The sequence below is a fragment of the Berghia stephanieae genome, chromosome 8 (assembly GCF_034508935.2).
Source record: "Berghia stephanieae isolate SIO BIC M18660-M18661 chromosome 8, UCSD_Bste_1.3, whole genome shotgun sequence".
Lineage (NCBI taxonomy): Eukaryota > Metazoa > Mollusca > Gastropoda > Nudibranchia > Aeolidiidae > Berghia > Berghia stephanieae.
The window spans coordinates 33712818-33730306 of record NC_088367.1 but is presented as its reverse complement, the minus strand read 5'-3'; the positions used below and the strand labels follow the sequence as shown (position 1 = coordinate 33730306).

The window sequence follows — 17489 nt, the reverse complement described above, 5'->3', positions numbered from 1 at the left end:
TAACCAGACATATATCCAAAGCATTGTTGACTGCAGTTCGTGTCAATCTAATTGTTCCACCACTCCGTAATTTGTTGATGTTGAAGGTCATGATTAGGTTGATAAGCTAAATTTTAGCTTAATAAATTATTATAAAATATCAACAACCAGAGACACTCATCTATTTGTGTTTGCTTTAAAAAAAAAAAGAACAGATAAGAAAGAAAAAAATGAATATGCAAGAACAAGAAACAACTCAGCAATTCTATGATTTTTATTATTTTATTAAATTTTGATAATTAGAAGATTTTTAAAAACTCACAAAAATTTTTTGGTTTTGATCAACACTTGAAAAGCACCATAAGAACTTCATGACTGAAGTAATACTGTATTCTATGGATTGAGTGTTTGACACTTGAATCAGTTCCTTAATCATGGAATATCTAGCTTGAGGTAAATGAGTATCACTTTTCCTTTTTTTTCTGCAAGCCTATTTTACTTCTCTTCTGGGTTTTCAATTTTTTTGTACTGCTCTGTTGTTCGATTCTTGTGACATCTTGCATAAAATATACATATCTTTCTTTTACCCTTGATAAATGCAGCAATGCTGCTGTTATTGTGTTATTTCGGGAGATTTATTGCTTTTAATGTGGTGTAAAAATGTTGGGATTCTTATTAAATCATGAGCCTTAAGAAGTTTTGTTTATGTATTTATATATTTTTAAATTACAGAATAGAAACAAGTGTCAAAATCAACTCTTTCACTCCAATTATACATTGTTAAACAATCAAAGGTGGTAGGATAATATAAAATCATTCATAACTAAAGCGATTTCTTACATTTAATTCTATGTACCAAATTACATTTTCAAGACAGGGTGGCATCTGACATAATCATAGATTTTAAGTTTATTTAAAGATAACACCTCTCTTTGCTTTCATCCAACTCGTATCAAAATGTATGTGACACATTACAACAAAAGTCATGACTTTCAATAATCCAAATTTCAAAACAGCAGAACACCGAATTTTTTTTGTTTAACTAAGCATTTTCTTTAGCATACGAATAAAGTTTGGAGATTACGTCACTCTTTATTTAGATGACAACACAGTGGAATTCCTATAATCTGTTATTAATCTAATCACCATGTCACAAATGCCTATCATTAATGTTTGAGTTTATTGACAAATTAAAAAAGAAAATATTGCTGTTTACAACTTTGAAATTGGATTAAAATAAACAAAATGTTAAAAAAGTCATCTATATTCATAAGAACCCGTCGAATACTCAAAGTAAAGACAAGATTGTGGCTGAATACATGCATAAATTCTTAAATAAGTCAGATTCTATTTATTAAATCATCAGATCTTTTTATGAACATCAAATGCATAAATGGTGAAATGTAAAACTTATATTTTACTTAATCAAAGAATTATTTGAATCTAATAAGAAAATCCAATAATTATATGAAGAAAATAATTTTCTATGAAAAAATTACCTCAAGCAAAGCATTATCAGCTCCAATTCCAAATTCATGTATGACATTTACAGCCAACACCGACTTAGTGTTGTTGATCATCGAAATATATTTTCTTGCAGTTAGTTCTTTTACAGTAAAATTCCCCATACTGAACCCTCCTTACTCCAAACTGCTACTATATCATCGACCTTGCTTATCTCCAGACTAATAATGATCACGTCAACCTATCATATAATGTGCCAAATTTGACAGAGTCCTGAAATTGACCTTGTAATGAGGTTTCACACTAGTTTCTAGTATAAAAATTCTAGATCTAATTTGATTTACTGGGTGGGGTTCCTGGTGGGGTTCCTGACCTCCCATAGTGGGCAGGGAGGTACATACTGTGTCTTCTATCCCCTTATATCTGTTTTCCAATATGCTTTCTGTCTTTGTCTTGGAATGAGATTACTTGGTTTTGTCCTTGGCCCTGGCCGGAGTCCTGGCTGGGACTGGGAGGGAAACAGTCAAATGCATAGTTATTGTTTTGGGAGATAATATTTTTTTTCCTTGTAAATCATCTCTCTGTGAATGTATTATTATATTTGTTATTTTGAATGTATAATGTAAGCATTTGAGTGTATTCCTTTTTGTTGAGATTTTGTGCTTGTGTCCGGATGAGACTTATAGGTGATCTCAAACTAAGTACATTGGTGGTATGCTCTTGGAATCTACATCTGATCTCTATTTGTTCCCAGTTCCCCTTTGTCTTACTTTCTCATGAGTGCTTTAATTGTAATTCTAGAACTTTTTACTACCCCATTTTCTTCCTTTTTAGTGGCGCTGATATAACCTAAATGTATTGCAATCGCCGTAAAAGTAAAACCTTTAAAAACAAAAACAATTTGATTTCACTCTACATTTATCATACATTAAAGATACAGTACAACCCCTGGATAACGACATTGCCCGGGACCGGAAAATTATGTTGTTAATAACAATGTTATCCAGGGGTGTCGTTATTCCGAGGTTTTCAAGATGGCGGAAAAAGGGGATGTGTTGAGAACCATGAATACCTAACAGTGCGATGCGCGGTCCAGTGCCTGAGAGAAGACACTCCAAAAACGTTAGAATGAGTATTTCTCCTGTTTACAAATGGTATAGGTGCCATGCAATTGGCTAAGAAACTCGCAACATTGCCATCCTGAAAAATAATGGACTAACATAACTATGTGTAACCTTGAACGTTTATAGCATGGTTAATACAGTTTAGTGGGAAGTACTCATAATCATGGATGGAAAAAAACAAATACCTGAGTGATGTCAACTTCGTTCTATTTATACCCGTTTCGATTTCACTTTCAAATGTGTATTGTCTTTGTTTTGATCATAAGCAGTACTTGAACAAAATTAAGAATAAAGCAAAAAAATCAATTCCCACAAGAACATAGATGCACACATCTAGTTTTGATTTTAATTAAAATGAAATCCATACGATACTGCTGGCATATATTTGAATACCGAGATTCTTTTTTAAGTGCACCAAAATTTACAAGAACTTAAAAATTAGTAGATCTAAATCTTGAGATAGTAAAAAAAAATACCCAACAAAACACATGCCCCCCCCCCCCCCCCCCAAATAAAAAAAAACAACAAAAAAAAAACAAACAAAACAAAACAAAAACCAAACAAACAAAAAAATAAAAAAATTAGGTATTAATCACAATAACATCAAATGTGGACTGATGTCTAGCCGAACAACTGATTTTTCAAATGAAAATAATAAAATGAAAGAGGCTGTTACTGCTTTTCCGGCTATTCCAATGTATTACAGTATAAGACCATAAATATCCTTAATTAATTGCCCCCATTGGACACGGATTGCCTGATATCAGCTAACCTCAACTGACCTCAGACAGGTAGCTATCATGGACTGTTAATCGACCCCTGAGAGTACCATCCACTGATCAACTTCTTTTACTGTGAGCAAGCGCAGATTCCACGCAGTGTAGTAAACACGCGCTCTGATTGGTCGGTAACAAAGCGATCTCACTGGGAGGGGGGAAAGCATTTTTAATTGTTTAATAAGAGTACGAGATGACGATGGTCGAGTATCAAGCATCGGTTTCAACTGCAGTTTGTTGCTATAACGATGTCACTAAACAGGGGTCTTATTGAAATGTATGTCGCTATTTGGAGGTTTTGATTACTAATAATATATAGCAAAAAATTCGGGACCAGAGGTCAATGTTGCTATCCAGGGGTTGTCGTTATTCAGGGGTGTCGTTATCCAGAGGTTGCACTGTAAAAACTTTTATCACATTTTAAAAAATCTCAGTCAATTCATTGTAGCAGCTATAACATTGACCCAGCATCTTACACAGAATACTTTTCAGAAAATATATTTTAAAAATATCTGGTACTACCACAATCTCTTTTATCACACAGAAGTGTCCATTCCTTCTTGTATTAGTTGCATTTTAAAAAAAAGCAAACAAATAGAACAAATTATTAAGTTTTAAATAAAATCATAGATAATAAAGCTATCATTGAATGACATTGCTGTGGAGCATCCAAATAACCAATATATGCTTTAAATGAATGGACGAAATGATGAACGCATAGGACCCCCCCCCCCACCCCCTTTTTAAAACTGATATACTGATATTAAGAACTATTTTTAGGATGCCTGGAGTTGTCCTTTATATCCATTGTCTACCTCTGGCAAAATGTGGCTATTCCCTAGATTGAAAGTTGTATGTCTTTCTTTAGCTGAGTGCCAGAAGTGACTATGTCCCAAAACCCCAAAACTATATTTTTAAAAAGCACCACTGAAACCACCTTTCCTTGTTTTATAGTGTACGTTAATTACTATTAACATATTTTTACCAATTACTGTTTCCTCAAGTTAAAAATTGACATACATTTGTATTTTGAGTTGAAATTCCTGAGAAAAAAACAAACAACTGCTTTCAAATCATGAAATTTGGACACAGTCACTTCAGACAACAATATGTATTATTACTGAATGGATACAACAAGGTTGATATCGCTTAAGAAGCTCAGGTCTTGTTATCCCCAAAGAGTCATTGGTGATGATGATTACAAGATTTTTAAAAAAAGGAAAAACAAGGTAATTTTATTTTTTAGCTGAACTGAACTCCATACCTCAGTGGATCCAAACGCAATATCCACTTTGTAAAAATTCAACTGTAATTTTATATTTCAATATCTCATTTTTTAGACGTCCCTGACTTTGACTGTGAACCTTTGCCAGACTTTGTCCTTGAACTTGACCCCTCAATCTGTTTTCTGGCTCCCACCTGTACACTAGCCTGTGTGTAGGGATTGGGTATGGGGTTCCTTTTCTGTTGGGCTTCCAACTTGAGCTGGAAAATTGAAGAAGAAAATAAAAACATCAGCATGTGAGTGTGTGTGTGTGTGTGTTTTTTTTTGTATGTATGTGTTTGTGTGTGTGTGTGTGTTATATTTTTTTTTCAATAAAAGGATGTTGTCCTGTATTTTTTATAGCTAGATTATATTTCCCTTTACCCTTTTTCAAATAATGTTAAGAGCCAAATTGGCACTTGTCTTGAGAGATATAGTGGGACCTCAGTATAACAGATCGAGATATAACAGGGACCTAGTTACAACCAGTGGCGTGGGGCCATTGGATCGAATGGTGCCAGGCACCACACCAACCTTTTAAAAATCATTAACAGCATAATTTAATTAAAAATAAAACTGAGAAATTTTAATTCCACTGTCTTTCGCCAACTCGCCAACAACATACTGCCTTTTTAATTTTTAGTCTCCACTCTATTATTCAAGATTCCGAATCACGCACTGCGCCGACTCGTGTTTTGGTGACATCACTGCGCAAATTAGTGACTGAATCAACACCATGGTGCAAAGCAATCCAAGCTCCAGTTAATGCTCTATCCATTAGTATTGCTACAGCTGATTGAGCGAGAAACTGGGTAGAATTATACTATCTTCAAATAGCGGAAAACCCCTCGACTTGTGCATTTAGGTCATAATTAGGGTAACTTCGGCCATCCAAAATATTACATTAACTGTCAAAAACACTGATCATTGTCAAGTTTATTTGTAAGCAGCAAAGAAAAACAACATAAAACTTAAAAATATGACATATCAAAATTCGCCCGTTTTGTAGCCATTTCCGCACATGGTCAACAAGCTCTTCATCGACATCAAAGCGCTTTCCTGCCAGCTCACGTTTCAGTGGCCCAAAGAGGTGATAATCAGATGGTGCGAGGTCTGGACTGTGTGGTGGGTGTGGCAAAATCTCCCATCCATATTTCTCTAGCCAACCTTGCGTCACTCGTGCTGTGTGGGGTGTAGCGTTGTCGTGTTGCAAAATGACCCCGTTGGTCAACTGCCCTGGGCGCTTTCTGCGAATGGCCTCCCTAAGCTTGTCAAGAGTTTGGCAGTACCTTGCAGCATTGATTGTTTCTCCAGGTTGTAAGGTTTCGAACAGAATAACACCACGACTGTCCCAGAAAACAGTTCCCATTATTTTCTTTGCTGACCGCATGACTTTGAATTTCTTCGCGACAGGTGAGGATGGATGTTTCCATGTCATCAAATCTTGCTTTGTTTCTGGGGTGCAATGGTGCAACCAAGTCTCATCACCGGTGACTATGCTGTCAAGAAAAGTCACATCGTACCCTAGAAAGTCTCCGCCGTGAACCCTGCGTGAGCTCTTGCTTCTTCTCAAAAGTTCCCTGCAGATGTCCAATCTTTGTTCTTTATGATTGTCTGTCAATTGCTTAGGAACCCATCTTGCGCTGACTTTTCTGTAGCCAAGTTCATCAAATACAATTCTATGGGCAGAAGTTTCCGAAATTTCAAGACTGCTTGCGATTTCATGAAGTTTCAACCTCCTGTCTTGACGAATAAGCTCATCAACTCGCTTCACATTGTCTTCTGACGTCGCAGTTATCGAACGCCCTCTCCCTTCCCTGTCTGTCAAGTCGGAATGGCCGGCTTCAAACAAATTACACCAGTGATAGACTTGTGTACGGCTTATAACATGCTCACCATATACACTCTGAAGTTCTTTATGAATTTCGGTAGGATTCAGACTTTTGGCGTTCAAAAAACGTATGACAGCTCTGATTTCCTCCTTTGACCAAGTTTCAAGGTGGGCTGCCATCTTTAAAATCGTCTAGAAATTCATTGTGCAAAATGATGCACTTCATAATTTCTGGGAATATCCGTAAGGAAATAAGGAATATCATGTCGTTTACAGAATTAAAAAATCTCCACTGGTTGCTGAGCAATGGGCATTTTTCGGTTATTTCTGAAAGAGCCCTCGTATTAGAAATAAAAAGAATAGTTTCTCACCAACCAACTGATTTTGAATTAAGACAGGTGTGGAAATCTCGAAAACGCTCTTTTTCAGTGACATGATATGACAGACAGTTCACAGTTAGTTTAGAAAAAACAACGTTTCTTTTGTTTTTATTGTCTACAACAAACACTGACAAATCATGGACATCTATAGGCTATAGTGACCTTAACCACTTCCATCGTATTTCTTGACCTCCTGAACGTTGTTTTAGCACCCTTAAAAGAGTGAAAAATTTCTTGCGAAATTCAATGAAACAGGAGCAGTTAAACTCGTTAATGATTCTGTCAATTCACAAAGCTGAAATAGATGCCATTCCAGATTTCAATAAACAAATTATAAAAAGATTTGCAGAGATGAAACATCGCCGTGCAGATTTTCTTTACAAGTATTAAAAGTAAGTAATTTCTGTCATAGGTTTATTTTTTTCTCTTTTGATTTACATTTATCACATATTGATTGCATTATCTACCGAATTCAATCCTTTAAATGGTGGACAAAGAATAATTACAAAGACCTTTTCACACGGGACTGGTATCTCAGTGTTGTGGCTTGTTGTTTTCATGAATTATTTGTTTTTGTGAATTTTGTCCACTCGTAGAAACCATCGACCCTCCCCCCACCCTTCCAAAAAAGAGAGTTTTTAACATGTGCTCTCTCCTCTTAATCGTGTTCACTGTTTTACAATTCTTTTTCTTCTTCTAATCATGGCACTACCATATGCCATCAATACGCCACGCCGCTGGTTACAACAGGGTTTTTTTAAGGCTCATTTTTGTAAAATACATCAGCTAAAGTACATCACCAAAGCCGGAAAACACGGAAATCTCGAACAAATAGGCGTAATCCCGGCTTGTCCGAGATTTCCGTGCTCGAGTGTATGTATCTACATACTCTTTCCTGGTATCGCCTCTCAAAGTAATCCATATCAGTTTCTCCAGGTTTCTTCACAGCAGAAACCCTCTCTTCAATATCGTCGAACAGAGCATCACTTGGACCTGAGATTGAAATACATTTTGACATCAGTTAGAATATCCTATTTTCATACATCTAAAAAATAAAAATTGCATTTTATTCAAGTAGTAAACGTCTGTATTTTGTATGATGTCGTTTGACATTGTATTTTGTATGAGTCCCAGAAGGATGAAGACTTTTAATGCAGTATCTATAGCAGCAGCATGACTGTAGTTACAAATCTCTGAGTTTTTAAGAGGAAGTAGCGACACTCAAAGATAAGAAACAATGCATTATGAAATAAGCCATCTAACAGTTTATTTAACATGTACTGCTTTCTCAGTTAACCATATTATTAAATGCGCTTCATATTATATCTCTTTACTTGGCCAAAGATCCATGCATACTACACAACATGCAGGTTGGCGTAAGAGGATTGGAAGAAGAAATTTAAAATTTTGAGTAGTACGATGTTACTGTTAAGAAGTATGAAAATATCATACTCCATAAATATAGATTTAAATTAATACAAACTAATTTTTGGCCAGTTTCTCAATTACAGTTACAGTGCAACCTCTGGGTAACGACATCCCTAAATAACAACAACTCCTGGATAGCGATATTGACCTCTGGTCTCGATTATTTTGCTGTACATTTTTAGTAATAAAAAACCCAAATTAGTAATTAGTAACATACATTTTAGTAAATTTTCTGTTTCGTGACATCGATATTAGCAATAATTGTCAGTTGACACCAACACTTTATACATAAAATTAAGTGAAATAGGGAAATTGTTTCCGACTAACAATAAAAAGCCTATTCATAACTAACAAGTTCACTTTGTTACTGACCAATGCGAACACATGAAATCACTTTATCGTTTTTGCTTCTGATACATAGAAAAACGGCAATATCCAAGGCTGACAGATGGCCACTGGCCAAAATTGGCCACATATATAATCATGTTTAATTATTAGTTTTAAAGACATTCTTTTCTTTTATTCACAAATATTTTCCTAGTCTAGTAGATTTTTTTTTGTTTATCAAAATTTATGAGTTTTTCTAGATGGGTCAAACTTTTTGTAGTGTTTGGCCAATTGAGGTTCTATTTGGCCACTTTTAAAGTCTAAATTGAAAGTGAGGACCTCTGGCCATCTGGCAGCTCTGACACTATCAACAGTGTCATTACAGATCTCTGACAAACTTGAAGATGAATCAAGAATCAAGATATGTTTCACTGTATTATTAAATTTATGCCATTTAATTTTTTTAAGAAGTTGGTCCCAAACCCAGATAAACGATAGAGTGAAAATGGCGTTGGAGCACTGTTTACAATCAAAACAATGATAGTACACATCAAAGAGTGTGAAAGCGTATCTGGTAAACCTTTGGACAACAGGAAAAAGATACATTCTGACTTGGTTGGGACATGTCTTATCAGAGGCACTGGTCCGCCCATCACATCATTATTATCATGGGTCTCAATACATCCCCTTTTTCCGCTATCTTGCTATCTTGAAAACCCCGAAATAAAGACATAATTTTCTAGTCTCAGGTGATGTCGTTATCCTGGAGTTGCATTGTATCTCAAATTACACTGCACACAATCTAACATAAAATAGGGAATCCATGGAAATACCTTGACCCCTGGCCATATGGTGGGCCTTTATGGAGTTGACATTTGACCTTAAGAACGGGTTATCCAAGGCTGTAATGGGCTGGTTCAAAAACTCCTCACTCGGTGCACCTGGAGGAAAAGGAAAAATGATTAACATCATCACATTTGTTTTAAATGTTTACAAAATAACAGTCACTAATGTCGATGACTACAATGACAACCAAGTACACTCAATTTTGCAGAATGCTTGTATCGTTATTGGTATGGATGTTTTCTCCCAAGTAATATCAGGAATTCCCATTATCGGTATCACTACAGATCCTAATATTTCATTACAGGTAATTTCTTGGCACTGAAAAATGCTGGTATTGTTTGGGCCTACTTGCTGACCTTTCCCCTTATAAGACCTAAATAGTTATAGCAAGTTCCTGGTTGGTGCCTCCACTCTGTTCTACCCTTTTGCTATTAATAACATTAGCAAAAAATTCCCAACCGATAATTATTTTCATAAAATTTAATTTTTCAGCTGGAATTGGCTCAAAACAAAATCTTAACAGTATGCCATATCTATAGAAAAAATGCTTAATCCATTAATAAAAAACACTTAATCCCTTTGACAGAAATTCCGGCTGTGTGTGATATTTGGCTTGTTAAAATTTTCAAAAAATGTTTTTTGTTATACCTACATGTATTAGGTTTTTACTTCATAAATATACCTCTGCCACTGGGGTCGAGTCGAAGATAGCCTTCTGCCAAGGAAGAAAACCCAGTCAATCCGCCCATGGCTTGGTAAGGAGTTGATTGCCCCAATGGATGTCCTCTTGCTTCTCGTTCATCAGCTGTTTCCACAATCATCCTGTGCTCATTGTATGTATTGCCACATGCACAGGTAAAACTGCTCTTGAAGCCTGCACACTTTGTACAACCACCTATTGAATGAAAAATGATGTTTTTGACAAATTTTATTTTAAACGAAAAATTATTTTTCGATATCATAAATACACTTGAGCCATATATATCCTGTGAGGTCAAAGTTTACCCAAGGGTTTTTTAAAAAATTAATTTTATTTTTTGGTATTATTTATTTAAATAGATATATTTACCTATTTTCACTTTATTTAATCATTTTTCATTTGGTGTAATATAATACAACAGTGAGTGTTGATCACTGCTTCTCCCATAGTGGGCAGGGAGGCACTACTGTTTCTTCTACCCCCCTTATATCTATTTTTCAACATGCTTTCTGTCTTAATCTTGGAATGAGATTACTTGGTTTTGTCCTGGCCCTGGCCGGACCTGACTGGGAGGGAAACAGTCGAAAGTATAGTTTGAGTTTTAGGAGATGATACTTTTTGTGTTTTACAGAATATTTTGGGTTGTAAACATTTGGTTGTGTTCCTTTTCTTGGGGACATTTGCTGTTGTCAGGATGAGAGATTTAAGTGATCTCAAACTAAGTATACTGATAGTATGCTCTTGGAATCTACACCTGTTCACAATTTGAACCAGTTCATCTTTGTCTTACTTTTTCTTTTGTGCTTTAATTATATTTCTAGAACTTTTTAACTATCCCATTTTCTTCCTTTTTACTGGCACTGATGTGACCTAAATGTTTGCAAGCGCTGTATAACCATTAAAAACAAAACAAACAAACGATCACTGCTTCAAGATAGGACACTTTTCTATCTACTTACTGCTAAATCGAAATAAGACTTAACTACCAAATTATTTATTTTATTTTATCAATTCAATAATCAATAATCACAAAAGATACGACTGCACTCCCCTACCTAATTTAATGTAATATTAATATGCAAAAATTGTGATGATGAAAGTATAAATCAAATTCAGTACTACAGACTTGCCAAGAACCGTTACTTTGTCCTTTCTCCTGATTTCTTGATTTCCTGACAAAAAGTAAATCTCCCTACAAAATGTTCAGGGCCTGGAATATGTTTTTCGAAACTCGATGCGTACGGCAGCCGAATTCCACTGAACACCTTTTATTTCTCTTGTGAGACTTAGATTGATTACATCAGAGCCGAAAAAATCTCAGACAACCAAATCTGCTTTAAAAAAGTTTTTGTAGATGAGCAACTCAGCCAAGGCTCCAAACATTGGGGGTATAATGTGATTTGACTGTGTTCACCTCTTTGCTGCCGAGTCGAAATTTACAGAAGCAATGCTAAATCAATAATAATGCTGGTCATTTTCCTGTGTCCAACTATATTATTTCAAGGCTGCAAGTTAAATTGAAAAAAAAATGTATTGATTAAATTATTTCAAGTGTTGACAGAAACACAAGAAATTACACTCACCTCGCTTACAAACAAATGGAGCCTTTGGATTGTGTTCATCAGCAAGATGCTTACATGTGCATCTAATGGACTGACTCCCATTGAGAGGTACATAATGGTAAGAATTACAAGGGCAACCTTTAACTTGGCAAGGAAGTAAAATGGGACGAGTGCTTGGAATTTCTTCAAAGTCTGTTTTATGCTGCTTGTATCTGTTATAAAATGAAAATTGGACATTTTATCATGCTTGTTTTCTTTTTTTTTTCTTTTCAATTCCCTCTCCTCTTATTCTTTTCCATTAAAACTGATTAAATCAATGAGGACCGTCGAAATAAAAATTAGTTACTAAATGCTAAACGGCTTTGTAATTATGTTAGATTGGCAAGAAGAAATTTGAACTTGAAGAAATAAATCATGCAAGATTATAAAGTTATACATAATGTTTGAAAATGAGTGATATCAAAACAATATTGTGAAATAAATATATATAGTACAGTATAGAAGGTAAATATGACAAATGATGGGGAGCTTTGACTGGTAGTTGTAGATAACAATAACATGTAAGTATCTGTTGAAATTTTCTCATAATCAGGGCTACAGTGTGAAATGATAAAAGCGAATTTTTTCAGATGTAATCCTTCAATATGTTCGAACCTGTGGGTACAAAAACAAGGAGTCTCAGGTCCAACGAGTTTGCAGTCCATCCCAGATGGGTTTGAGTAACTTGTGTATAGTCTGTTTTTGATTCGCTGTAGATGGTACAAAGTAGAATATCATTAATTTATCAGAGGATTGAGAACTTCGAGCAAAACTTCAAGTTATATCCTCAACCCTAAATCACATTAACACTTTCTGATTCCAGTTACAAAATGCTAATTAATTTAGCCCAACCTTCAATTCTTCAATCGAATCATATTTAACATACATGTGCATTGTTTCATTAGATGCTCAGTTAGTTTTAAGTTTTATAAACAGTAAATGAACTACTTTAATAACAATCATCTCATAATTTTGCTTTATGTAAGAGGGATCTGTTAAAGCACAGAAGCAATGTTAAAGTTAAACAAAGCAGGCAGTGGGTATGACAATATTATCAATCTCAGTCTCAGACACGATGACTTGATAGCATTACAGGTGTGGTCCTATCATCACCAACGAGCTTATCCACAACCCTGTGGCTGTATAAAGCTTTCTGTTTATTATTTCTTCTCTTTTACGTAAGAGTTGAAAACTAGCATTCTGGGTGAGCCGATTTTGTTCAAGTCAGTGGTAAAGCATTTGCTTCTAAATCAAGAGATTTTGGATTTGGTGAATACTCTAAAGATTTTTAGTCAGCTCTAAAGGCTATGGCCCATACAAAATGAAATACTGCCTTTTAAAAAATACCAATTTCTGTTTAAGAGGGATTTTCACCTAAAACAAAAACCTTTTCAAAATTTATGTCGCCTACACTTGGTACCAATAATTCTTGGTTGATTGATGGTATTTGTGACCCTTCGCCTCAAAACGGTGTTAAGTCAGGTTAGTTTAGATGTTGAAAATTGAACTTATAGCCAGAAATATAAGACTTGTGTTGTGTTTGTATGTTTTATTGAAGAGAATGGATACCATATTTTAGGATGCGAATGCCAACAATTTATATTTTTGACCAGTTTAACATTAAATTAGGCTTTTAGGCATCTGGTTCATTCCATTCCAAGATAATACCGTTTTGAGACGATGGGTCACATTTGTATGATTGTTTTTAAACTTGTCAAAATCAGATTATTGTTATATAAAAGTTATATATATATATATATATATATATATATATATATATATATATATATATATATATATATATATATATATATATATATATATATATATATTTTATTCATGTCAAATGATAAGTTTCATATTTAAATAGGTAACTAACCATAGGAATAACTTTTTTCTTGTACTCTTCATACTCCTCAGGGGTGAATAATTTTCCTCCATCATCATCACCGACAATTCTGGCACAAACAAAAGGATTAGCATTGTAAATGAATCATTATATGTAGAGTGTATCTTCTTGTGGGTTCAATGTTTATTCCTATGCATGAATTATCACATAAGGTTAAAAGCTGTGTAATTTTAGAAGGGAACGAGTGATTGAGATTTTAAAAATAGCACTCCTTCAGAGCCAATAGGCCCATGGAGCCAGAGTTTAGCACGGTTTCTATAACGTGAAACGGACAATAGCAACTGTTTACTACCCTTTGGATTGGATGCTAGTCTATCGCTCCACCAGATCTTATTGAGCCAGCTACTTTATCACTGCTAGGTGGACAGAGGGGTCAGAAAAAAATCTCAACTGCATCCGGGTGATTGAGATATTTTTATGGAAAAGTTTTGAAATTCATCATGTATAACAAATAAAAAAACTCCTGAATGAAAGACCATTCTTCGGACAAATGCCAACTGAGGAAATGAAAGACATTGAAACGTTCGTTTTGGCTTAAATATACGTGAGGGAATTTATATATATATATATATATATATATATATATATATATATATATATATATATATATATATATATATATAATAATCATTGCCCACCTCTTGTATTCAAGGTATGCATCAACTGAAGCACCAGATCCTTTCCCAAATTTCATGTCCACTAATCTGTCATCCATTTTTATCCTGTCAAAATAAGATGAATATGGAAAAAGGAGGAGGTTAGGATGACGGGGAAAGATAGCACAATGAGAAAAACCATGGATATATGATTATTCGAATCTGTTATGTCTTTTTCTCTTTTTCTTCTCCCGTCCTTTCTTTCTCTTCTTGTCTTTAAAATTATGAATTTGCCCGTCATCTTAAATATTTAGATTAAGCAAGAGATATATCTCTATTCGTTTTGAATTAACCTATGGTTTGATTAAATTTCAATTTATTAACAAAGGGAGAAAAGCATGAAACATAGATGGCATGACATGACACTCAAACAAGTTCACATGACGTTTTTTTTTTCTCTTTTATTTTCGAATTGGCAACTTGGACTCAAGTCTGATTAGTCTCCCGTGGCTATTCAGACTCAAACTCTAATGTTCGTGCTCATACAGAGGGGAGGACGACACAATGTGAGCAGCTGGGTGGGGTTCCTGGCCTGCCATAGTGGGCAGGGAGGCACTTACGTGTCTTCTATCCCCTTATATCTGAATTCCAACTCACTCTCTGTCTTTGTCTTGGAATGAGATTACTCGTTTTTGTCCTGGCCCTGGCCGGATACTCTAGCTGAGAGGGGAAACAGTCAAATGTATAGTTAGTTTTGGGAGATGATATTTTTTTCATTGTAAATCATCTCTCTGTTATGCATTGTATTATGTTTTCTTTATATTATATACAATTTTAAAAAGATTTGAGTGTATTCCTCTTAGTGGGGACCTGTGCTTGTGTCTGGATGAGAATTTTAGTGTAGGTACTCTTGGAATCCACACCTATTTCTTATTTGAACCAATTCCCCCTTGTCTTACCTTTTCTTGGGTGATTTAATTGTAATTCTAGAACTTTTTACTATCCCATTTTCTTCCTTTTTACTGGCGCTGATATGACCTTAATGTGTTGCAACAAACAATGTGGGCAGTAGGCAGAGGGTGGGAGTGATAAAGAACTATAAAAAGAGCCCGCCCATATCACACTGACTCAGCTCATACCCCTACTTTGGACTGTAGAATGATTGTTGCCTGTCTCATACTATCAGAATATGTATTTTTATAATTACTTATTTTTGTCCTGATTTTATTTGGACATCGTTAGAAAAGCTTTTCATTTATACCACTACCACAGTTACTTTGACTGACTTTTGTTACTTTTGAACAGTTTTTACTCTTTTCTTTTTAATTTCTCTTTGGACTTCCAATTGATTCATGATTTTGTCTTTCTCGTCAAATAAAGCGAGTTTAGACTATCTGTTGATAGTTACTACAATCGTAATTTTGATTTGCATCAATTTCATGCAATTATCTATCAAGAATTAAAATATTACCAAAAAAACAAAAAACAAAACAAAAACAAACAAAAGAAAGAAAAAAACAAACAAAAAAAAACAAAAACAAACAACTAAAAACAAACAAACAAGCAAAACCTTTACTGCCTCGGAATACTATTCAGAATGATCCGAATAATTGGTTAATTGCACATGCGTATTGGAATTTGAGTCCGAATAGCCACGGGAGACTATAGATAGTATGCGCTTGTCTAAGAAGCTCATAACTTTGCCATCCGGAAGTATAACGGACCAACACACAAAACTGTGTGTATCCATGAACGTTTATAATCGGGTTAATACAATTCAGTGAGCATTACTCACAAACGCGGATGGCAAAATACAATTACAAATGCTTGAGTGACGTCATCTTCATTCTATCTATTGAGTGTGAGTTTGAGACTAGAGTCCGAATAGCTGGAGTTGGAGTCTTTTTTTAGTCGACGTGACTAATGATATAGCAGGAGCAATCAGAGATACATAATTTTAACAAGCAGAAAATTGGATCTCAGTAGGTCTTAGAACAAACCTCTTAAGTGCCTTTATTTAGAAAAAGCTTTATTTCTTCGAAGCTGATGAAAAGGAAGTCTCTTAGCAACTGTAAACAACTCATGGAGGAGAGGAAAAGCCCAATCACTTCCTGTCATAACAAAGTTCAGTTGACATAAGAAATATACAAAATATTTCTTGTCTAACATCAATTGAATCTAAAGGGATAACGGGTAAAACATATTATTATTATTATTATTATTATATTATTATTATTATTATTATTATTATTATTATTATTATTATTATTATTATTATTATTATTATTATTATTATTATTATTATTATTATTATTATTATTATTATTATTATTATTATTATTATTATTATTATTATTATTATTATTATTATTCTTCTAGGTTCCATGCCTGGTCCAGGCTTCGGATACTGCATGAATTATCTCTCTCCATTCCTCCCTGTCTCTTGCTTTTTCAAACAGCTCTTGGATTGTTAGGTTGGTGAAGCCCTTCAGTTGGTCTATGAGTGTTTTTCTTTGTCTCCCCCGGCGCGTTTACCAGGTATTTTTCCACAACTTGCCAGGTATTCCTTCTTATCTTTCCTTACTATGTGTCCGAAAAAGGATAGTTGTCGATCCACTATTAAGGGCATTAGTTTCCTTTGTTGGTATGTTTGTTTTAGCACTTCTTCGTTCGTTTTGTGTGCAGTATACGATATTCTCTGCATCCTTTTCAAGCACCACATTTCAAAAGCTTCAATGTTCTTTTGTGTTTCTGCATTTGTAGTCCAGCTTTCGCATCCGTATAACAAGATTGGCCACACGTAGCACTTCAAGACTCGGAATCTAATCCCGAACGACATCTGTTTGTTTTTCAAAATGTTTCCCAGGTCCATGAAGGCCTGTTTGGCTTGAGTTATTCTTGCTCGTATGTCTCGGTTACATCTTCCATCTGTTGTCACTATTGAACCTAGGTACTTAAAACTTTCTACGTTGGTAAGTTGCTCGCCGTGAATCGTTATATTGCAGGTGTTGTTGTTTTCGGGGTTTTTCTGTATTACCATGCATTCCGTTTTGGTGATATTCACTTCCATTCCCTTGGCTTCACTATCTACTACCACTTTGTCAACAATCTTTTGAAGTTGGATTTCTGATGTTGCAATGAGTACCGTATCGTCTGCGTATCTTATATTATTTATGTTGTGACCTCCCACTTTTATTCCCTCCATATTATTTATGCCCCTCATGATTGTTTCTTGGTATAGATTAAACAGATCTGGTGAGGCAA

General features: G+C 34.8%; 1 protein-coding gene across 1 annotated transcript; it reads right to left on the bottom strand.

Annotated features, from left to right (window-relative positions):
- Positions 1-1007: 1007 nt before the first annotated feature.
- On the bottom strand, positions 1008-16338 carry LOC144978548 (protein FAM221A-like). Its single transcript, XM_078924762.1, has 9 exons — positions 16226-16338; positions 14268-14351; positions 13600-13678; positions 12336-12430; positions 11703-11893; positions 10102-10314; positions 9407-9514; positions 7708-7811; positions 1008-4828 (listed from the first exon to the last, which is right to left on the bottom strand). Exons 2-9 carry the CDS (start codon positions 14342-14344, stop codon positions 4673-4675), a joined length of 1023 nt encoding a protein of 340 aa, XP_078780888.1. The 5' UTR covers positions 14345-14351; positions 16226-16338; the 3' UTR covers positions 1008-4672.
- Positions 16339-17489: the final 1151 nt, after the last annotated feature.